The 23636-nt window shown below is 42.1% G+C and overlaps 1 protein-coding gene across 3 annotated transcripts in view; it reads right to left on the bottom strand.

Moving 5' to 3' along the window:
• The window catches only part of SPIDR (scaffold protein involved in DNA repair), a 409626-nt gene that overhangs the window by 10337 nt on the left and 375653 nt on the right, over positions 1-23636 (bottom strand). For 2 of the 3 annotated variants that reach the window (XM_063079984.1, XM_063079986.1), the window contains exons 12-16: positions 21205-21292; positions 19720-19866; positions 19568-19627; positions 11279-11489; positions 10498-10650 (exon numbers count right to left, since the gene is read on the bottom strand). In XM_063079984.1, coding sequence (XP_062936054.1) covers positions 10498-10650; positions 11279-11489; positions 19568-19627; positions 19720-19866; positions 21205-21292 — 659 coding nt within the window. The remainder of the gene's footprint in view (positions 1-10497; positions 10651-11278; positions 11490-19567; positions 19628-19719; positions 19867-21204; positions 21293-23636) is intronic. The other variant, XM_063079985.1, reaches the window with a different exon arrangement.

The raw sequence follows: 23636 nt of genomic DNA, 5'->3' as shown, positions 1-23636 counted from the left end.
ACACTCTGTTATGAGATAACTGCACTACCTGTGAAGCAGGACAGTGTTATTTGAGAGTGGACTTGGTTGTAAATGTATATTACAAACTCTAGGGACACCACTAGAAAAAAACTTTAAAATAAGTATAAATGACATTCTAAGAGAAAAGAGAAAATGGAATCATAAAATGCTCAATTAATATGAGAAAGAGCAGAAAGAGTGGAAGACAAAAAAAGAAACAGGGACAACACATAGAAAACAGTGATAAACATGGTTGACATTAATTCAATTATGCCAATAACCACTTGAAATGTGAATTGTTTCAATACACAAATTAAAAGACAGAGACTGTCACAGTGAACAAAAACCAAGAACCAAGTACAGGTTGTCTACAAGAAACCCCCATTAAATATAAAGACACAGATAGATTAAAGGTAAAAGGATAGAGAAAGATATACCATGCTAACACTAACAAGAGAAAGCTGGGCTAGCTATTTTAATTGCAGACAGAACAGACTTCAGAGCATGGAAAAATTACTGAGAATAAAAAAGAGAAATAAGTAATGATAAAGGGGTCAATTCACTAGGAAGACATAATAATCCTTAATGTGTATGCACCTAACAATGGAGTGTCAAAATATACAAGGCAAACTGATAGAATTTTGAGGAGAGATAAACAAATTCACTATTATAGTTAGAGATTTCAATACCCCTCTATCAGTGATTGATAGGAACAGCAGGCAGAAAAATGGCAAGGATAGCGTTCAACTGACAGCACCATCAATCAACAGGATTTAACTGACATTGTTGAATTCTTCATCCAGCAACAGCAGAATATATAGTCTTCTCAAGTTCACATGGAACATTCACCAAGATAGACCACATTCTGGGCCACAAAACACACCTTAACAAATTTAAAAGCATATCGAACAGCCTAAAACCTCTACAAAAAAACTCTTGGAATTGATAAATGATTTCAGCACAGTAGCAGGATACAAAATCAACACACAAAAATCAGTAGCATTTCCTTTCTCCAGTAGTGAACAAGCAGAACGAGAAATCAAGAAAGCCTGCCCATTTACAATAGCCACCAAAAAGATAAAATACTTAGGAATTGAGTTAACCAAGCAGGTGAAAAATCTCTATAATGAGAACTACAAACCACTGCTGAGAGAAATTAGAGAGGATACAAAACGATGGAAAGATATCCCATGCTCTTGGATTGGAAGAATCAACATAGTGAAAATGTCCATACTACCCAACGTGATATACAAATTCAATGCAATCCCCATCAAAATTCCAAAGACATTTTTCTCAGAAATGGAAAGAGCTATCCAGACATTTATATGGAATAATAAAAGACCACGCATAGCCAAAGCAATGCTGAGCAAAAAAAATAAAGCTGGAGGCATAACACTACCTGACTTTAAGCTATACTACAAAGCTATAATAACCAAAACAGTATGGTACTGGCATAAAAACAGACACACTGATCAATGGAATAGAATAGAGAATCCAGAAATCAACCCACACACTTATTGCCATCTGATCTTTGACAAAGGCACCAAGCCTATTCACTGGGGAAGGGACTGCCTCTTCAGCAAATGGTGCTGGTATAACTGGATATCCATATGCAGGAGACTGAAACTAGACCCATACCTCTCACCATATACTAAAATCAACTCAAAATGGATTAAGGATTTAAATATACACCTTGAAACAATAAAACTTCTTAAAGAAAACATAGGAGAAACACTTCAGGAAATAGGACTGGACACAGATTTCATGAATACGACCCCAAAAACACGGGCAACCAAAGGAAAAATAAACAAATGGGATTATATCAAACTAAAAAGCTTCTGCACAGCAAAAGAAACAATTAAAAGAGTTAAAAGACAACCAACAGAGTGGGAGAAAATATTTGCAAAATATACATCTGACGAAGGATTAATATCCAGAATATACAAGGAACTCAAACAACTTTACAAGAAAAAACAAGCAACCCAATTAAAAAATGGGCAAAAGAGCTAAGTAGGCATTTCTCTAAGGAAGATATACAAATGGCCAACAGACATATGAAAAAATGCTCAATATCAGTCAGCATCCGGGAAATGCAAATCAAAACCACACTGATATACCATCTAACCCCAGTTAGGATGGCTAAAATCCAAAAGACTCTGAACGATAAATGCTGGCGAGGTTGTGGAGAAAAAGGAACTCTCATACATTGTTGGTGGGACTGCAAAATGGTGCAGCCTCTATGGAAAATGGTATGGAAAATGGTTCCTCAAACAATTGCAAATAGGTCTACCATACGACCCAGCTATCCCACTGTTGGGAATATACCCAGAGGAATGGAAATCATCAAGTCGAAGGTATACCTGTTTCCCAATGTTCATCGCAGCACTCTTTACAATAGCCAAGAGTTGGAACCAGCCCAAATGTCCATCATCGGATGAGTGGATACGGAAAATATGGTCTATCTACACAATGGAATAGTACTCAGCTATAAAAACGAATGAAATACTGCCATTTGCAACAACATGGATGGACCTTGAGAGAATTATATTAAGTGAAACGAGTCAGGCACAGAAAGAGAAATACCACATGTTCTCACTTATTGGTGGGAGCTAAAAATTAATATATAAATTCACACACACACACACACACACACACACACACAAAAAAAAAAAAAAAAAAAAAAAACTGGGGGCGGGGGAAGAAGATATAACAACCACAATTACTTGAAGTTGATAGGACAAGCAAACAGAAAGGACATCGTTGGCGGGGAGGGAGGAGAGGGAGGAGGGAGGGAGGTTTTGGTAAGGGGTAACAATAATCAACCACAATGTATATTGACAAAATAAAAGTTTAAAAAAAAAAATAAAATAAAATAAAACTGAATAAAGATAAAAAAATTAAAAAAAATAAAGACGAAGCTGAATTAAAAAAACCAAAAGAAAAAAAAAACAAATTTAAAAGCATAGAAATCATACTAAGTATGTTCAGACCACAAAGGAATTTAACTAGAAATCAGTAAAAGAAAAGTATCTGTAAAGCCCTAAAATATTTGGAAATTAAACAACACATGAGTCAAAGAAGAAGTTTCAAGAGGAATTTTTAAATATTTTGAACTGAATAAAAATAAAAACAACAAAATTTGGGAGATGCAGCAAAAGCAGTGCTTAGAAGAAAATTTAGGCCACTAAATGCATATATTAGAAAAGAGAATCTAAAATCAATAATCTAAGCTTTCATTTTAGGAAATAAGAAAAAGAAAAGCAAATTAAAAGCAAGTAAGGAGATTAAAAGCAATAAGAAATTTAGAGCAGAAACAATGAAATCGAAAAAAGGAAATCAGTAAAGAAAATTAGTAAACCCAAAACCTGTTTCTTTGAAAAGTTCAATAAAAATTGATAAATTTCTAGCCAGGCTAACCAAGAATAAAGAAGAGAAGACATAAATTACTAATATTAGAAATGAAAGAGGGTCATCATTACCAATCCCATGGACATCAAACAAAAATAAAGGAATATTATGAAAAACTCTATGCCCACAAATTTGATAATTTAGGTGAAATGGACCAATTCCTTTAACAATGCAAATTATCAAAACTCACACAAGGAGAAATAGAAAATCTTAATGGGCCTAAACCTATTTAAAAAATGAATCAATAATTAATAACCTTCCAAAACGGAAAGCACCAGGCCCAGATAAGTTCACTGGTGAATTATAGCAAACATTTATGGAAGAAATTAAACCAAACCTCTACAATCTCTCCCAGAAAACAGAAGCAGAGAGAATACTTCCTAACTCAATCTATGAGGACAGTATTACCCTAATATCAAAACCAAAGACATTACATGAAAGACTAACATTTAGTTTTAACGTTAGTCTATAGACTAACATTTCTCATATTAGTCTGCTGTTCTACACGGTACAGGATGTCCTAACTAATGCAACAGGACAAAAAAAAAAAAAAAGAAAGAAAAAAAAAGCCATAAAATGTATACAGACTAAGAAGGAAGAAATAAAACTGTCTTTGTTAACAGATGACATAGTTTTCTATGTAGAAAATCCCAAAGAAATGACAAAAAATTACTGGAACTACTAAGCAATTATAACAAGGTTGCAGGATACAGGGTTAATATACAAAACTCGGGCCGAGCCCGTGGCGCACTTGGTAGAGTGCTGCGCTGGGAGCGCGGCGACGCTCCCGCCGCGGGTTCGGATCCTATATAGGACTGACCGGTGCACTCACTGGCTGAGTGCCGGTCAAGAAAAAGAAAAAAAAAACAAAACAAAACTCAATTGCTTTCCTATATACCAGCAATGAAGGATTGGAATTTGAAATTAAAAACACAATACCATTTACATTAGCACCAAAATAAATGAAATACTTAGGTATAAGTCTAACAAAATATATTGAAGATCTATATGAGGAAAACTGAAAACCTCTGCTGAAAGAAATCAAAGATAAAAATAAATGGAGAGATTTCCATGTTCATGGATAAGACAACTCAACAGTGATAAGATGTCAGTTTTTTCCAACTTGATCTACTGACTTAATGCAATGCCAATCAAAATCTCAGCAAGTTGTTTTGTGGATATCAACAAATTGATTCTAAAGTTTACGGAAAGGCAAAAAGGCCTAGAATAGCCAAGACAATACTGAAGTAGAAGAACAAAGTTGGAAGATGACACTACCCAACTTCAAGATGCACAGCAGAACTACAGTGACCAAGACATATGGCAAAAGAATAGACAAACAAATCAACAGAACACAATAGAAAGCCCACCTTTCAATTACCATAATAGGACTTCCCACCCTCCTTACATTGTCACAGTGGGGACTAAGTTTTGTGGGGACATTCAACCCAAGGCAACTACATACTTAGTAGAATGGCAAATATCCCAAACCCTGACAATACCAAATGCTGACAAGGACATGGATCAACAGGGACTCGCATTCACTGCTGGGGGATGCAAGTTGGTGGAGCCACGCTGGAAGACAGTTTGGTAGTTACTAACAAAACTAAACATGACCTTACCAGGTGATCCAGCAATCACACTCCTTGTTGTTTACCTAAATGAGTTGAAAATTTATGTCCACACAAATACCCACACACAAACGTTTCTAATTGCTAAAAAAAAACCTTGGAAACAAATAAGATGTCCTTATGTGTAACAGATAAAGGACAGTAGTGCATCCAGACAATGGCATATTATTCAGTGCTAAAAAGAAATGTTACCAAGCCATGAAAAGATGTGGAAGAACTTTAAATGCATATCGCTCAGTGAAAGAAGCTAACCTGGAAAGTGAAAGAAGCTAATCTGAAAAGGCTACATATTGTATGATTCCAACTATATGACATTTTATGGAGACAATAAAAAGATCAGTGGTTGCCAGGGGATAAGGAGGAAAGGAGAGATGAATAGACGGAACACACAGGATTTTCAGGGGGGTGAAACTATTCTGGGTGATAATGGTGGACGTATGATATTGTACATCTGCCAAAACCAGCAGAACTGTACAACACAAAGAGGGAGCCCTGGCTGTCCTGGGTGTGGGGCACGTGGGAGCCCTGGCTTCCCCTGGTATGGAGGCCCCTAGCCATTCCAGCCTGGCTTCCAGGGCACTTGCCCTTAGTCAGCCGAGTGCCCAGGCTGGCTGGGGCTGACTGGAGAAGATGAATACCTTGCTGCTGGCCTCACTGGTCGTGGTGGGACTGGCCAGACAAAACTGGGGCTTACAGCCCTTCCAGGACACATAGGACAGTGGGGCTGCTTCCTACTCAGGCCACTGAGGAAATTTATTATCTGACTTACTGCAAGTGGCCTGGGACTCCTTGTTGACAAACCAGTGGCGCCTGTGCTCAGTGCTGTCTCTGTGCCCCGCAGGCCACTGTCCTGCCTGGAACCCACCTCCTCCCTGCTCACCACTTCTGCCCTTGCCAGTAGCTCTCTTACAGGGAGGACCTGTGAGGGTCTCCATCTTTTCTCTATTAAAAAAGAGCCAAACATAAGTAAAACAGTTTAAGCCTACTTGTTAAGTGAATGAGAAAGGAAAAAGCGCCTAACAGAACTAGCTTAATCAGAAATGGGTATCCCAACAATTTATAAGATGAGGGCACAGAAAAAAACTTTTCATCATAATACAAGCGAAATACATGGCCAACCACAGCCTATTTCCTCTACTATTTAGAAATACTGTTCTCCACTAACACTTGAGAAATTCTAGTCATAGAAAAACCCACTGTATTTACTAAATTCTTTACTTTAAGTTGGGAAGAGAAATAAATGAGCGATGGACAGGGCAGGGTGGTGTCCCTATGACTGATGTGCCTTTTTTACTGCATAACGGAAGCAAGCACATGACACATACAGTGCATGCCTGCAGTGATAAACCCTGGGACAGACGCACAGATCCACGCTGTGAGCTTTGGTATCTGCAATGTGGCCTGGGTGAACTAGGGGCAGGAGCCCAGTGGCTCAGGCCCTCCAGCGTGTCAGGTGCATGGACACCAGGCCAGGAGCCATGCAGATGTTTTCCATTAAGGCGGATGCCAACATGCCTGCCCCAGGGCATCCCTCGCTTTAGGTAAGGCAGCCCTCCTCCCAGTGCAGAGCGTCAGGTGCAGCATCCTCTGCAGCTCTCCTTACAATGCTTGGGTGCAGGAGATAAAAATAAATAAATAAATTCACACACACACACACACACACACACACACACACACAAAAAAAAAAAAAAAAAAAAAACGGGGAGGAGAAGACATAACAATTACAATTCCTTGAAGTTGACATGACAAGCATACAGAAAGGACATTGTTGGGTGGGAGGGGGGAGAGAGAGAGGAGGGAGGGAGGTTTCCGTAATGGGCCACAATAATCAACCACATTGTATATCGACAAAATAAAATTAAAAAAAAAAAAAAGTCTGAAACTCGGATCCCTGGGACATCTAAGTTTGTCTTGTGCTACCAGGAACAGAGCTTTGTGACAGATCAAATTGGCTATTATTTACTTAAAAAATATTTAGTCCTCACGCTCTACATGAAGGTTCTGGTTGGAGTGAGGTGGGGTTTAAGGGTGACTGAGCCACGGCATAATGCCCAGGAGGCAGGCTCCATTGTGCTGTAACCCGTGAGGCTGTGTGACAACCCAGAACAAAGTTCCTGCAGTAAGTACCCAACAGCTAAGCGCTCCTGCTCAGGCACAGAGTGGAGGACCTGCCTCTTGTCACATCTCTGTGCTACTCACCGGCTGTAGTTAGGAATGGGTTCGGTTTCAAACCCTCCTTCAGGAGACAGCTCTTCAGGTATTTCCTGACAAAACAGAGCTATGTATAGGTGGCTGTGATTCTTATGGTCCCAGAGTGACAGTGTCCCTACAGCCTATGCGGAGTGGGGCATGCAGTGCCTCTCAGATGGGGCAGAGAGCTCCACTGAGGGGCTCCTGCATCCTTCTTCTCCCTTCTCTGAACGCTTGACCAGCCCTGGGCCCTGGGCGTGGTGAGAGGCGTGGGAGGAGAACAGGTAGCAACCAATAGAGACAATGACGGTGGAGGGGCAGTCCTGGTACTGGCAGCTGGAGCCCCGCAGGTTCTGGAAGCAGGCCATGGGCCATCACTGAGGGCACGCACATGGCGCAAGCGCTCAGAAGACCCGGGGCCGCGCCCGTCAGCACTGCCTGGGCACCATGAGGTCTGTCCCACAGTCTGTGCAGTCAGTGGGGGTATGTTCTGTCCTCATAGCTTATATACTTAGGGGTGCAGTGCTGCTTTTACACCAAGGAACAGCTCCATGCTGGTTCACAGACGCCCCCACAGACTGCTCTGCCTCCGCAGACCCTCTACCCTCCCTACCTCTTTCTGCCAATAATCTCTCCCTGCTTTGCACCATCATCTATCCATGGTGCTGCCAGAATTGCTTCATTTAAAAGTCTGATTATATAACCTACTCAGCATGGCCCGAGAAAGCAGAACAAGACAGACCCAGCCTGGTCCCATGCAGGCCCAGGGTGGCCTCCCACTACCCCCTCTCCTCCCGCTTCTCCTCCAGCACCTGGAAGTTCTACAACTGCTCCCAACACCTCTGTGGGTTTTCATGTTCCCCTTCCACCTGCCTAGAAGGCCTTTGCTATCTCTGTCTGAAGAATCCTGGCAGCCCTGAGCCCCCCACCACTGTGATCACTGGTTCCAGCCCTAGCCAGTCATCCCTGCCTTCCTGGTTCCTGGCAGCAAAAGTATTGAGATGTCTATTTTGCCCACTAGCCTGTGGGTGCTTCAAGCCCCCGAAGCCTCCCGTGCGTTATCTCATTTGGTCCTCTACAATGCTTTGAGACTGATTCTATTATCCCTGTTACACAGATGAAAAAACGATGGTTTCAGCTGCCTGGAGGACCACTGTGTCTTGCTGCCCTCGCTTTTCTTCATCAGTTCACAACTGCAGCTGTGTTTCAGCACTAGCCCAAAGGACAGGCACAAAGTGAAAATCTAAATGGCCTCAGCACAATGAACAAGTGCTTGATTTCACAAGCAGAAGGTGAATTATAGCAATGGTGGGATCACAGGGTTGTTTCTTTTTTGTTCATATAAATTTATAGAGTCAGGAAATAGTGGCAGGCAAGGGTGGGGAAAACAGTCCCTTTTAGATGTTACTTTTGGAAGTTTGAGTTTTTACACACTCTCTGGAAAGTAATTTAGCAATATCTTTTACTATTAAAGATACACGAACACATAGTACAGTCACTTTGGAAAATATTCTGGCATTCTTCCGAAAGGTTAGAAGCAGGGTTACCATAGGACAGTAATTTTATTCCTGGATACATACCCCCAAATTTGAAAACAGGTGTTCAAACAAAAACTTGTCCCATGAATACCCATAGCAGGTTATTCACAACAGCCAAAAAGTGGAAACAACCCCAATTAATGTATCCATTAACTACGACTGAAAGGATAAACAAAACATGGCATATCCGTTCAATGAAATATTATTCTGCCATAAAAGGAATAAAATTCTGACACATGTTACATCATGGATGAAACTTGAAAAATTTACACTAAGTGACAGATGCCATTCATGAAAGACCACATATTTTGATTCTCTTTGCATGAAATGTCCAGAATAGGCAAAATTCATAGAAATAGAAAGTAAATTGACTAAGGGGTAGCAGGGTGGGGAGTAATGGAATACAACTGATATGGATGCAGATTTCTTTTTGTTTCAAAATTAGATTGTAGTGATGATTGCACAATTCTGTGAACATACTAAAAATGCTTTGAATGAGTGAATTGCAGGGTATGTGAGTTATATCTCAATAAAGTTGTCTAAAAAGTACGTGAAACTCTGAAATCCTCCTTTATAGAAATCAGTAGGGGTTGATATCCAAGAATATTTATAACAGCCTTGTTTACAATTGCAAAGACACGGGAACACAATGGATGTCCATCAGTGGAAAACAGTTTGGTCACATGAGGGAGTATCATGTGGCTAATAAATTCTTGAGTTAGACGTCTCTACCTGCTGGGACAGATGTCCCTCTAGAGCGTGAAGTGAGGGAAGCAAGTGACAGAATGATGTGCAGCTGTCACAACCTGCACACACATGCTCCCTGTGAGGCGGGCGACCATGCGCTCCCAGGTATGTGGACTGCAGCAGAAAGACGGCTGCATGGCCAGAGGCTGTTCCCTGTCTATTTATCTTTCACTAGTTCCAATGCACATGCATTACTTTTATTACTAAAAATCTTATAAAGTTAAAAAGAAAGCATTAATGCTATTTTCAGCTCCAGACCATATATCCAACCGGCTGCTGAAACATCCCCTTCTCAGCTGCATGAAAAACGCCCACTCTCTACAGACAGAACTGCAACGGTCCCCTCCAAGCTGGCCTCGTCCACCACGTCCTGCATCCACAAGCAGCAAGCCAGAAGCTTGGAGGTGGCCGTGTAGTCCTCTCCCTCTGTGCCCAACTCCTCACCCAACTGTCTGCTTCCCTAACTCGCCCACTCCTGGGCTTACCTCCCTACCGCTGCCACTGCTGCATCCTCCTGGCACTGGACCCCCTTCCCCGCCGCTTGTGGCCCCTCCAACCCAGCTCAGCCACTCCCTCCACTCAGCTGCCTTTCTGGCCGCCTCTGCTTACTGTCTCTCTCCCATCAGCAGCCTTTATAGGTCCTGCTCTCTTCCCGTGAGCCGTTCCTCCTGCCCCACCCACCTGATTAGTCCACCTGCCCTAGAGAACACAGCTCAAGCCTCCTGTCTGTAGGAAGCCCGTCCTGGCCCGAGAGCCAGATCATTGGCAGCTGGAGTGCTCGGAGGGCTGCAGGCCTGTGTCTGTTTGTGTACTTCACTCACGTGTGCCTTTCTATAGACTCTAAGTCCAAGAGGCTAGGACTTCTCATTTCATTCCTTATGCATCCGATGTCTGAAGCACTGCGGGCATTCAACAACTACTCGGTGAATAAACACAGTATTTAAAAAAAACATAAATACCCTTTCCAGTGAGAAGCTGCCCACCTTGAACGCTGCAGAGGGAGTTGGCAGTTGTAGCAGAGTCCAGTTCATCCAGCGTCACTGGGCCAGTCAGCTCACAGATGCGAACACCAGAGACAACACACGACAGGGGCTTTTGAAGCAAGATGACAGTCCGTTCAACACAAACAATCTGACCTGCCAAAAGAGACACTGGAGATTACTGCAGCACTGAGTGAAGGGTGAAGTCTCCTGCCCCAAGTTGTGTGAGTGGAAGGGCGCGGGCATGGAGCCTGCCCGCTCTCAATGCCAGGCCTGCCCAACAGCACCTGCTCCGTGCAGAAGTGTGCCCCAAAGCCCCCAGGGAGCTAAGCTGGAAAAACACAAATACTAGACTCGAATTCAATTCAGGAAGGGTAAATTTTGTAGTATGTGAATTACATCTCAATAAAAACTTTAAAAGACATGTTTTAAGCAGAATTTTAGATTGATCCCTGGAAAAAAACACTAATTAATTTAAGTGTACATGTTTATAATTTTCTAACTTTTGATTTGTTTTAAAAAGAGATCTTCCAGGCCATGATTTCAGGTGGCTTCTGCACCATACAGGTGCCACTGTCAGGCAGTCATGGAAAGACTGATGGCATCTTTGCAGGGAGTGCCAGCACCCTGGGGGTCAGTGACAGCCCCAGGCTGCATCTGTGACAGGTTTTGTTAAGGTGCCAACAGTGCCCAAGCAAGGTGGAGGCGCCCAGAAGCCCCAGGAGCCACCCTGTGGGTGCCTGTCAGCACCCCTAGTCCTAGCCATGAGCAGCAGCAAGCACACCATGGTCGCGGAGGGCATCCCTGAAGAGGATGTTGTGAGGTGTGGCCATGGTGAAGGCTTCCAAGACTTGTAGGTCCAGCACACACGAGGGGGCCACGAAGACTTGCACAGTTTTGGGGAGGCTGGGTTCACTCTCATCCTTTGCTTGCAGGGTGGCATCAGTCACCAACAGTGAAATCTCCCTTTGTTCCAGAAGAAGCAGACTCTTTAGCTACAATCAGAAGATACAGTAAAGACTATTAACTATTCTTATATCCAAAATTTTTTTTAAAGCAATAATCTTAGATGATTATTATGAACACTAACAATTTAAGATATTATTTCAAAAACAGTTTAAAGGTTACAAAAGACTTTGCACATCTTGGTCACTAGCCCCCAGGAACACAGCTGTGCCCATGTGCCTGACCTTGTATCTGGTAAAGGACACCTTTGCTGGGGCAACCCACCCTTCCCTGCCAGCACTCCACCTGTCCTCTGACCTACTAGGTAGAATCCATTGTTCTCTCCCTCCTGATCCTGTGCTTACATGCCTAGACTGTTAATTACCACACTGCTTTCTGTCTAGTGCATACACATTCTTTTCTCCAGGTAGTCATGTTTCCTGAGGGTTAAGAACAGATCTTATTTGCCCTCAGACTTTGTATAGGCTTTGGAATAAAGCAGGTATCACGTATCTGTTGCATCTGCAACAGTTCCTATTTTTCTTTCTTTCATTTTTTTTTTTTCTTATCTGCAAAATTTGTAATACCTTTTCAAGTTCCCATTAAACTAGTATACTGCCCCTTCCCCTTGGTCAGGGCTTAGAATTCAGTAGATTCAAATGGGTCCAAGGATGGTCAGTAGGGCCAGGGCCTAAGGACTTGGCTAGGCTGAGGTTCAGCTGGTGCTACTGGTGTGGACAGTGTGGTCAGGCTGAGGATTTTGCATGGCTGGTCAAAAGGACTGGGCAGAGCAGGTGACTTGCATGGTCAGAGGAGGCAGGCTGCATGGTTGGGAGGTTGATTATATACAGGAAGTTTGAGTAAGTAATACTGAGGAAAATAGAGCCAGGTTTCTCACTGTTGGAGAAGGGAGTTATACATGCGGAAAGGGGGAAGCCTAAATTCTTTTCTAATAGTCTGGAGTTGGAAGTACAGGTGTGAAATCACGATTTTAGATACAGAAGTGGATTTGTGTGTGTGTGTGGGCATGCACGCACATGAATATGCATACCAACATTTCCTGGCCCTGTCCACTGTGAAGGTCAAGAAGCTATGACATCCCAATAGCAGCGAGCCCACCTAGAACCCAGATCTTGGCTTCTAAATACCATTTTCCATTAAAATAAACCAGGGCTCCTTGAAGAGATGGCTGATTACAGAGCATAGAAAGCAAAAGGTAGGTCTGAAACATCTTAATAGTGTCAGAAAGTATGAAGGTAGTCAAAGAATGAACACAAGAGGCAGCTTAAATTTGAGAAAATTTGAGCATCAAAATGAATAATAGTGACAGATTACCTTGTTGAATAAAAAACAAATCCACTGGTCCCCACTAATATAAATAAGTGACTACATAAATAAACTGGGGAAAGGAAAAGCTCCTCATTACAGCAGAATGCCAGCTAATAAATGTAGAAGAAGTGCCAGAATTAAAAATTTATCATTTGGCCACCATCAGAGTATAACTAATTTAGGCAAGAATCGTAATGGATGTTAAAGTGAGTGGGTAAAAGTTTGATAAGAAACAGCATATTTACACAGTCTTAAAGTATCCCCTCAGAAAACACTTATTTATTAACTAACAAGTATGAAATACTTATTAGTAAACCTTAGAGTGGAGAAACTTGGAAAACACCATCTTAACCAATTGATAAAATATCACAGTTCTGGGACAAATCAATTGTGTGTCTTCTGATATGAACCAGTATTGTTCATGTGCTATTCCTGTCAAAAATGCACAGTCTGAATCTATTTGTGAGATAACATCAGGCAAACCTAAACTGAGGGACATTCTAGTAAGTAACTGCTTATGTTCTTAAAAAAAGTCAAGATACTAAGAGACAAGTGCAGATGAAGAGTGTTGCACATGAAGGAGACAGAAGAGACGGGACATCTGACGCGCCACACAGCCCTGTGTTAGCCTGCAGTCACAGAGCGTATTTTTGGCAGAATGGGCAAAACTGAAAATTTAAAAATTTGTGGATATCTCAAGAAGGGCAAAGATTTTTACCAAATTATCTGAGGTTGAGAGTTCTTCTGACAATCTTCAAAGATTTCAGACACTCTTTGTAAATACCCTGGATTTGACATATGGTCTCTCTTTCAATCTATTGATGAACCAAGATGTTCTAATTTTCTTCGAAATTAAATATCAAGCTATGTCTGCTATTACGGTTATGAACAAAGTCAGTGTCAATAAAATATTCAGTAAAAAGACACCAGTAACCAATTACTTCAAAGCAGTACTATCAATTTATTGCTAAAATTTTATTAAAAATAAATCTTTTTATTCCTAATTACCAAAACTTAAAAGCAACCAAGATGTCCTTCCACAGGTGAATGGATAAACTGTGGTATACCCAGACAACAGAATATTATTCGGCACACAAATGAATAATATTTGAAATGAGCCATCAAGCCAAGAAGAGATACGGAAACTTAAATGCGCATTACTAAGAGAAAGAAGGCACTCTGCAGAGGCGGCACACTCCATGATTCCAACTACAGGACATTCTGGAAAAGCCAAACTGTGGAGGCAGTAAAAAGATCAGTGGTTCCCAGGGGTTTAGGAGAGGGAGGGATGAATAGCGGGAGCAAAGAGAAATTTTAGGGCAGTGAAACTATTTCGTATGTATCTGTAAATGGTGGACACATGTCATTATACATTTGTGCAAACCCACAGAATGCACAACACCGAGAGTGAACGCTAATGTACACTCTGGACTCTGGATGACTATGATGTGTCAGTGTGGGCTCATCAGTTGTAACAAGTGCACCACTGTGGTGGGGGATGTTGACAGTGGGGGAGGCTGTGTGTAGGGGGAAGGAGCTATATGGGAAATCTCTCTACTTTCCTCCCTTTTAGAGCAGTTTTAGGTTCACAGCAAAATCAAGTATCTTAAAAAAAATTATTACAGCCCTATATAATCAGGAAAAGTATTTAAGCACAGATGATGTAGAAACCTATAATACTAGTAATTAGGCAAAAATATTACCAAAACATTAAATATTTATCAGAAAAAAATAGATCTCTCTCACACAAGTATGCCCCCAATTTTTGGCACAGGTGCAAAAGCAATTCAACAGAGGAAGGACAGTCTATCAACAAATGGCGCTGGAGTGCTCAGACAGCCACGGGCAAAGACAGAACCGAAGTCTGCGCCATACGCCTCGTATGAAGTCTAACTCAAAATGCAGCATGGGCTTGAATGCAAAATGAAGAATTAGAAGTCTTCTAGAAGGGCACAAAAGAGATTAACTTTGGGACCTACGACTAGGTAAAGAGACTTGACTTGTTTTAGACTTGACAATAAAAGCAGCATGATCCATAAAAGGAAAATTTGGTAAATCTGCGTCCAAATTAAAAACTTCTGCTCTGCAAAATACCCTGTTAGAAGGATGAAAAGACCATTCACAGACTCTGAGAAAATATTTGCAAATCACACATCCGACTATAAATTCAACAGTAAGCTAACAAGCAATCTAATTAAAAAATGGGCAAAAGATGTGAACAGACATTTCACCAAAGAGGATATACAGACAGCAAATAAACACATGAAAAGATGTTCGACATCATTAGTCGTCTGGATGAATCTCCACAGAATTATATTAATTGAAAAAAGCCAATCTCAAAAAGATCTGTTGTGGGTTGAACTGTATCTCCCAAAAAAGATCGGTTGAAGTCTTAAATTAAGTTCGTCAGAATGTGACCTTTATTTGGAAATGGGTTTTTGCAGATTTATCTAAGTTAAGATGAGGTCATTAGGGTGGGCCCTAATCCAATATGGACTCATGTCCCTATAAAAGGGGAAATTTTGACAGACACACACAGAGTGAAGACACAAAGGGAGAAGACGGCCACATGACTGGAAGGCCAAGGGCTGCCAGCTACACCAGGAAGTGGAAGAGGCACGAAGGATCCTCCCCTGGGGCCATCAGAGGGAGCACGACTCTGCCAACACCTAGATTTCAGACTTCTGGCCTCCAGAAGTATGAGAGAACAAATTCCTGTTGTTTAAAGCCATTTGGTTTTGGGAGCTTTACATGGCAGTCCTAGGAAACTCATACAGATACATACTGCATGGTTCTATTCATGTAACAATCACAGAACAAAACTGTGATGATGGAGAACACAGTGGTTGCCAGGATTAGAGACAGGGAAGGGCAAAGGTATGGCTGTAAAGGGACACAGGGACTCTGGGGTGATGGCCCAGGGAGTATGCTGAGGGTGGCGGTGTTTATGCAAGGCTACATGTGTGACAGGGAAGCACAGGAGCGCACTGAACACACACGAATGCACAGATGACTGTGGAAACCTGACTGGGCTCTGTGGATGACGCCAGTGCCGGTCCCCTGGTTTGCTTTTGTACTGCAGTCACCACGGGTGTGGGTGCTGGCATGGGAGAGGTTGCACAGGACCTCCCTGCACATTTCTTTGCAGTCTACTGTGAATCCATAATTATTTCAAAATAAAAATTAAATACGAAAAAAAAATCTCTCTTTTTCATTTTCTTGACTTTGTTATTAGTATGATGGAAATACACCTGGACCTTTCTGGATGAGTCAGGTTCTGGCATTAACTCTTGGCGCCATTCTGAAGTCAGTCCTCACCGTAGCATGTACAGGTGATTGGCTTAGCCACAGACTGGCCCCAGGTCTTAGCTTATTCCAACTTCCCCCTGCAGAAGCTGGTTTCTGGATTCTCTTTCCCACAAAAGAAGAATACAGGAGATATATAAAATTTAGTGGATCAAGGAATCTACTCCATTGGGGTCTGGGTCCTTCAGTATTTCCTGACTACAGAACCACCAGTTCCTAGGTGCACACACCCACTGAAAGCCACGCTTGCTGGCAGGCGGCACCTGTGCTGGTGAAAGCCTATTTCTTGGACAGGACAGGATCAGTGTATCTTCCCCAGCACCCTGAGACAGGACCCCTCCACCCAGCAAGGCCCCAGTGCGCCCTCCACCTGGCTTTGCTGTGAGCATCTGACACCTACTTTCTTGACCCTCAACCTCTGGTCTCAGCTGGAGGGCTGCAGGCAGGAGCATGTGCTGTAAGAGCCACGCAATTGCTGCTTGTGTCTCTGAGGACAGCATTCTACTGCAGCAGAACTGTCACCTGCATAGTGAACAACCGCATGGCCCCATGAGTTGCGCTGTGCTTTGGAATAACAGGAACATGCAAATGCCGAGTGCACCTTCACACACTGCGTATTCTGCAGACGAGTGAAGGAGCATGCAGTCAGGCTTTGCTCTCCTTAGACTTGGAAAGTAAGAGACACATCACATGCCTAAACCTCATCCTCACTGGGGGCCCTGACCCCGGCCTGTTGAGCCAGACACTGTGACAGTCACAAGGAGCACCAATGAATGACTAGTGTTAATCATTCTCTAATTCTTCAGGAAAGGCACTAATCAGCGGTCAAATGACTAAAAGGTGAATAGATAAAGGGAAAACAAAGGAAAAGGGAGGTCATTTCAACATTTGAAAACTACTAAATTTATTTGAGAATAACCCACTATGGTAAGAGAATGTCATACCCAATTGATAGATAAGGAAACTGAGGCAGGGAGGTTAAGTAACCTGCACAAGCTCAGTCACCATGTGGCAGCGGGGGTGTGCTGCATCTGTACACCCCCCACAGCCCCCTGGGAACTGAGGGACCTTGATCAAGAGGCCTCACAGGACACTGGGCTGAGTAGGAGTTAGGAGACCAGAACTGGGCTTGGTCGTGTGTATCAGAGACAGTGGACAACCAGGCCTAGCCCTGGTCTTCTCCTCTTGGAATTAGGAATAGTGATACTACTGCTGTTAGATAAAATGACATGTATGTGATAATGGTTTGAAAAATGGAAAATCCCTCATAGAAATTAAAGATGGCAAAATGTTGATGATAAAAAATAAAAAGCTAGGGCTGGCTGGTTAGCTCAATTGGTTACAGCGTGGTGTTGGTAACACCAGGGTCAAAGGTTTGACCTGTATCAGCCAGCTGTCAAAAAAAAAAAAGCTCAATGCAGTTCATTTATATTCACAATTTAATCCTCTGATTTCCGTTTCTATGGGCATTGTATTTTTATTTCAGTGTCAGGATGCTTTTAGTGCTCGGTGAGCGTTAGCTGCTCCGCACAGACTCAGAGGACAGAAACACATGCGCCTTAACAGAGCAGGGAAGGAAGGGCACCCGCCAGTGAGGCTCGTCTCGCAGACTTCTTACATTAAAATGTAGAAACTTAAGTGAGATGCAATCTTAAAATACTTTCTTATAGAGATCAGTGGGATCAGCGTGGGGTTCTTGTACACCACCTGCAGCATTCTCAGTGACGACTGCGCCTACTCGACGGTCAGATCAGGGCCCCTTCCATCTCCTCTCCCTGTTGCATGTCCCACTGTGTGCTCGCTACAGCCTGCCAGTCTGGCTGTGCTTCTCCCTGCTTCACAGCTGCCCTGCCCTGTGGCCCTGCTCAGCATTTTAAGAATGTCAGGGTTTTCATAGATATGGGTCATCAAGCTGTGGCCTTTGGGCCACGCCAGCCACCACCTGCTTATCTGTGGCCTGCAAGCTAAGTATGGTTTTTACATGTATTTAAAGTTTTTACATTTTTAAACCGTTGAAAAAAATCACAAGAAGATTATTTTGTGCCATGTGAAAATCACATAAAATACAAATATTAGAGTCCATAAATAAAGGTTTTTTTGAACATGGCCCTGCTCCTACACTTGTGAATGACAATGTGGCTACTTTCACACTGCAGGTAGAGCTGAGTTGTTGCTAGAGAAACTGTAAGGCCTGAGAAGCCTAAAATATTGACTATCTGACCCTTTACAGGAACAGTCTGCCTACTACTCCCAATGCAGATGAAGGCTAAGTTGATGTAATATACTTGTAATAACACAGGTTTAATGATATTTGTATAATCAACTCATCAATAACTCAAATAGAAGTCAAAAAGTATATTCTTTTAGTCATTCTATATGGCTCTATAGCTCTTCCTCTGCCTATGGATGACCAGAGAAATGCAAAGAATTTGTTCAAAATAGGTGCACAATAGAAAATCACTCTGGATAACTTCAGCAGAAGAGAAAGGCTCCAAACCAGGCAGCTGAATTGTGGTTGTGCATAAAGCACACATGCTTTTTAAAGAGACTCATATCAAGTGTGCAGCAATGAAATGAGATGAGGTCTGGGATTTGCTCTAAAATACTTCAGCAAGAAGAAAAGCAAGGGGTGTGCTGGGGGGCCAGGCCGACCTGGCTCAGGGTACCTGCTCAGGCACTAGCTTCCTGCCTCCTCTCAAGACTCCTCATTGGGCAATTCCCTGGTATTCTGACTTGGCTGGCCGCAGGTGACATACCTACAGGCCAGTTAGGTGCAGGCCCCCAGGGCCCCATTTGTGTCCTCCACACACACCCTCTCAAGGAGGCAACGCTTGGGAGTGCTCCTCTCCTGCACCTGGTGGGCGGAGCTCATGAATGATGAGGAGTTAACAACTAGGATGCGCTCTGTTCCTCTCAGTTGATGACATGTACACAGATGTTCCTCCAGGAGTTAAGGCTGAGCAGAGAGGTTTCTTGCAGAATGCAGCACCTCTATTCAGACTGCCAAAGCCATCTCTTTCTCTTGTCTACTCCTAGCAGATCCCACGGCATGCTCCACTGGGCTGCCACTCTCCAGAATTGCCCAAGGACTCACAGGGACCAAAGGGGTGCCCTCAATGGTCGAAGGCTCTCAGTTCCCAGAAGTGGCTGAGCTCAATCCTAAGATTCCCACTTTCACCCCATAAATGAGGTTTTAGCTTTTCTCTCCTTTCTTCAACTTGTCAGAAAAGAACGAACAGTACTGGGCTAAGAATGTTTGGGGGTAGGGTTATGCCTGGGTTATTTTTCACCCCAGTACTCAGCACAGCAGCTGGAAGTCCACACCTGCACAAGGAAGGAATTTATTACCACTTCAGCATGGAACATGCTTAACTGGATTTTAAAAATGCTTTTCTATTTTGGCACTCTATTAATTTCTTAAGAGAGATTATCCTTTAATAAACTTATAACACCTTATACACTACAACATCTTATGAGAGGGTGGGGAGATTACCTGTGGTCTTTGATAAATCACTTTGGCATAAAAACTGCAACGGGTGCCGAGATCATCAGTCTGAAAAGGCATTGAAAAGACTGGTAACATTGCATGAAACACACAGACACACCAAAAATACTTGAAGAACTTGTTAGAAATGAAGACGTTACTTGGAGAATTTCTCTTAAGCAGCGGGGAATCGGTGGCTGGTAAAGCTTAGAAATGGGGTCTTCTTCAATTATATCAATTTGTCCCAGATTTGGATGAGCCATAAGGATGTAACAGAAGGTAGGAGGAGGCAAATGAGTTTTTACCTGCTTAAAATGAAAGCAAAGGCAGAAAGCAAAAGTATTATTAAAAGACTCAGATGCACTATTAAATCTACTCTTTAATATATACATATTTGCTTACAGATATGTACTCTCTCTAGAAGGCTATACAGAAACATTACATTGTTTGCTTTTGGGATCAAGTATAAGAACTTCTGTACTCCTGAATTTATTACCAATTCAAGATTTCACTTCAGAAATCTATTTCTCAGAGTATACTAAAAACACCACTTAGAAATTACTTCCTCTGAAATAATCTAGAAAAAGGGCATTTTTAACAATTCCTGTGCAGTCTGGCACTCTGCTAAGAGGTCAGCTATTAGATGCACACTGCAGCTTTGAGTCTTCAGCTTTGGGAGCTATGGCCCAAAGCAGCCACTGCCAGCCTGTTGGAAAGACTTAGGAAGGAGATGAGGGGACACCTTTTAATCCATTTTGCTACTTGTGAGCCACTACCGTAAACAATTTGATGAGGCAGGAAAAGGGAAATTCTTGGCTAATCTGGTGGTTATGCAAATATCCATGGATTGTATCAATTTGCTCCTCTAACTGGTAACTGGGTGTTGGTTCTGAATGACCAGAAGGTGGTAGGAAATACACTGTGTGTAGCTTAGCACGATGCTAAGACTCTAACTGCTGCACGGCATGGGAGGACTGTGGTTTAAACATTTATCACACATGAACCTCAGGAAGCGTACAGCACAACAGGGAAAGCAGCCATAGCTTGGGCTCTGGATGAGACCAGAGGATAGAAATCCTGGTCCTGGACCATATTCACGTGTCACCACAGAAAAGGGACTAACTCTATTGGGCTCCTTGTTGCCACCATGGGGACACTGATGGAGTTTGGATGTGTTGTCCTCTCTAAAACTCATGTGGAAATTTGATCTCCAATGTGGCAGTGTTGGAATCTGATTGAGTCATGGGGAAGGATCCCTTATGAATGGATTAATGCTCTCCCTGGGGAGGAGGGGATTAATGAGTGAGCTCTCCCTCTATTAGTTCTCACGAGAGCTCATTGCTTAAAAAGACCCTGGCACCTTTTCTCTCTCCCTTGCTTCCTCTTGCCATGTGATCTGCTTGTACCCGCTGGCTGCCTGCCACTTTTCCGCCATGAGTAGAAGCAGCCTGAGTCCCGTGCCAGATGCAGCTGTCCCAGAATCATAAGCCAAATAAACCTCTGTTCTTTATAAATTACCCAGTCTCAGGTATTCTGTTATAGCAATACAAAACGGACTAAAACAGACATGGACCAAGCAAATGGTGGTAAGGGCACCTGGCATGGAGTGGCTCAAGCTGGGAGAACTCTTCCGATGCTGGGCTTACCTCTTCACTGGGCTGGCTGCGGCCAGGTGCTTTCAGAGGCCTTGATGGGGGCCATAGAGTGTCAATCAAACTAAAAAGCCCAGCCATCCTGGAACAAGAAAAGATGCTGTCAAAGGTATTCATCATCAGATATCACCTCCTAATTGCCTGGTCAGTAAGTGGTCAAATGTTTAACAGACACCGTTTGTAATGCCCAGGAACTACGACTTGACGTGTGTGGTCATTCAGGTGGGGAAGACAGTTGGCAAACAGACAGAAATCATGATGCATCTGCACAATGGAATATTATGCAGTCACTGAAATGATTATATAGAAAATAAATACTTAAGGACATGGAAACATGTTTATGATAACTTGCTAAGTGAAAAGCAGGCAACAAGTTCTAATGTGTCTCTTTATGCACATATCTATGCAAGCACCTATACATAATAAGCCAAAGGAAAATAAGAATGAAAGATATACAGATGGTTTTAGTAGTTATCTGAGTAGAGTTTGGAGGTGATATTTACTTTCTTCCTTTGGATTATGAATTTCCTATATTTTTCCAAAATAGATATATATTATATAGTAAGAAAAATTACCTAATAAAAAATACAACTGGACACAAAAGGACAAACATTGTATGATTCCACTTATATGGTTCTCGCCTTAGATCCGGCTGCATTTCCAAGACAAAGCTCTGACCTTTCCTCAAGTCCTTTATTAACAGGGAGGGAGAACCACACAGGTCTGGAGTCCAGAGACCTGTCTTGCTTCAGTGCTGCTTTTTATACACCATGAGACCGTGAGAAGTCACTTAATTCTTGGGCCTTGCATCGACCCTTCTGTAAAACTGGGAGAGACCAGTACCCAGCTGTTGGTGTTATTTCAAGCAGTAAAAGAAATAGAGCATATGCAGCACATACCAGGGTATCCTTGCTCAGAGTAAGCTCCCACCACCCATCAGCCATCTGATGTCACTGTAATTATTAGCACTGTTATTGTTAAAGCCATAAATTTCTATGCTGCTTTTTGCTCAAAAATTTGCCCAGTTTCAGACAGAATTTTAAACCCACAGTTACTCTGAAGGAATGGGGTAAAATTAGGAGTATGGTAAAAGATATGTGTAAAAAAAATTCTTTTTTCTACACAACAGAAAAATGAACAACCCTTTCCAGATAGTGACACAGTGCTTATAAATCTTCCTAAATTTTTGGAGTTTCCCAAAAAGTGGTCTGTGGAGTCCAATCCATGATAACAGGACTCTGTGCTCAGTTAGGGCTGCTGTGTGTGGCACACCTGGTGTGTGGCAGGACAATCTCATGCATCACTGCTGGGACTGTCAGGTGGTAGCAGCTCCGGGAAGCTCTGCATAAAAGATACCCATAATGTACTGTTAAATCAAAGTTTCTTCAGTTTATAACCATGAAGCTCTTTTTGGTGTGATCACTAATAATATCCTGAGGAACTAGTGTTTTGTTGGAATTCTCCTTGAGAAATGCTGTTCTATGTACATAGCCTTAGAAAAGTTCTATTTGAATTTAATGATGTCAATTTATTTAGAGGATGTTACTGGCTAATTTTAAAAGTCTGGACGGCTTTCACATTTATATTTTAATGCAGATTCTTAGATAAAGGAAGGCTATGTGTTAAATAAAATAGTCTCATAAAAAATCAGCTTTTCTACTCTTTTTAAAAATAGATATAGTTGCCATGGCTGCTGTTGCTTTGTTAATCAGAGCTTTTGTCCTGGGCAGTTCACACAGTCATTTAAATGACTGTGTTCTCTGATCGGGAGAACTTGGTGCAGAAGCTAACTTTTGACACAGTTAAAGTGTATTGTTCTTCCTTTTGTTACAGAGGAAACACATTCTTTTTATATTTTTAAATTATTATTTTCTTTTTTAAAAAATTGAAACATAGTTGATTATACATATCTGTGGGGTACAGTGTTGACTACCAATACCTGTATGCAATATGTGATGCTCAAATCAGGATAAAGGTGCAGGTGCAGGCGCAGGCAGGGATTCAGGGACAGCCCAAGAACCTCCTCTGTGCGCCCACTCTGGGGATTGGGGAAAGGCGTGATCGCATGCACTGCAGAACACATAGCTGCTTTTGGAAGCAAGAGGCAGAGCACAGCAGGAGATGGAAGAGCTCACACCCAGGAAATCGAAAAGCTCCTAGAGCTATACTTTTATTTATAGCAACCAAAGTACTTTGTAAATAGAAAGATCAAGGTACATGCACATATTAAAATTATATTTACTGAATTATACACTTAAGATGGTTAAAATTGTAAATTTTATGTTATATATTTTACCTAAAAAAAAAAATATTTACCATGAAAAGTAAATACCAAGTGTTTTGATTGGTTTCCTCTAGAAATTGCTGATAGTTCATTACAAGAGTGATAATTCCTTCTGCATGACTGTGATGTGATATGAATATCC

The sequence above is a fragment of the Cynocephalus volans genome, chromosome 15 (genome assembly GCF_027409185.1).
Source record: "Cynocephalus volans isolate mCynVol1 chromosome 15, mCynVol1.pri, whole genome shotgun sequence".
NCBI lineage: Eukaryota > Metazoa > Chordata > Mammalia > Dermoptera > Cynocephalidae > Cynocephalus > Cynocephalus volans.
This window is presented reverse-complemented; position numbering and strand designations above follow the sequence as displayed.